This window comes from Apaloderma vittatum, unplaced genomic scaffold (genome assembly GCF_000703405.1).
Source record: "Apaloderma vittatum isolate BGI_N311 unplaced genomic scaffold, ASM70340v1 scaffold24534, whole genome shotgun sequence".
NCBI lineage: Eukaryota > Metazoa > Chordata > Aves > Trogoniformes > Trogonidae > Apaloderma > Apaloderma vittatum.
In genome coordinates this window covers 1,555-1,798 of record NW_009713556.1, presented here as the reverse complement: position 1 = coordinate 1,798, position 244 = coordinate 1,555, and the positions used below count along the sequence as shown (strand labels likewise).

The following is a 244-nucleotide window of genomic DNA, read 5'->3' as shown; positions in this document are numbered from 1 at the left end:
AGTCAACTGGGCCAAGGGGCCGCAGCAGTGCCGGCAGGAGATGGAGTACCTGCGCTTCGAGGACGTCCTGGGGCTGGAGGAGCAGCCCACTGGTGAGGAAGAGGGGAAAAAAACATCTTTAAAGTTGTCCCTTGAGCGGGTTGGGGAGGCCAGAGTGAGCGTCCGGGGTTGGGGTTGAGGTTGGGTTTGGGACGGGTACCTTGGTTGGAAAGCTGGGGGGGCGAGAGGGCAAAATAACACAGCG

General features: G+C 60.7%; 1 protein-coding gene across 1 annotated transcript in view; it reads left to right on the top strand.

Moving 5' to 3' along the window:
• The window catches only part of TXNIP (thioredoxin interacting protein), a gene marked incomplete at its 3' end in the record, with an annotated part of 1,938 nt that overhangs the window by 146 nt on the left and 1,548 nt on the right, over positions 1-244 (top strand). The window contains exon 1 of the mRNA XM_009868429.1: positions 1-92. This exon is cut by the window's left edge and continues 146 nt beyond it. Coding sequence (XP_009866731.1) covers positions 1-92 — 92 coding nt within the window. The remainder of the gene's footprint in view (positions 93-244) is intronic.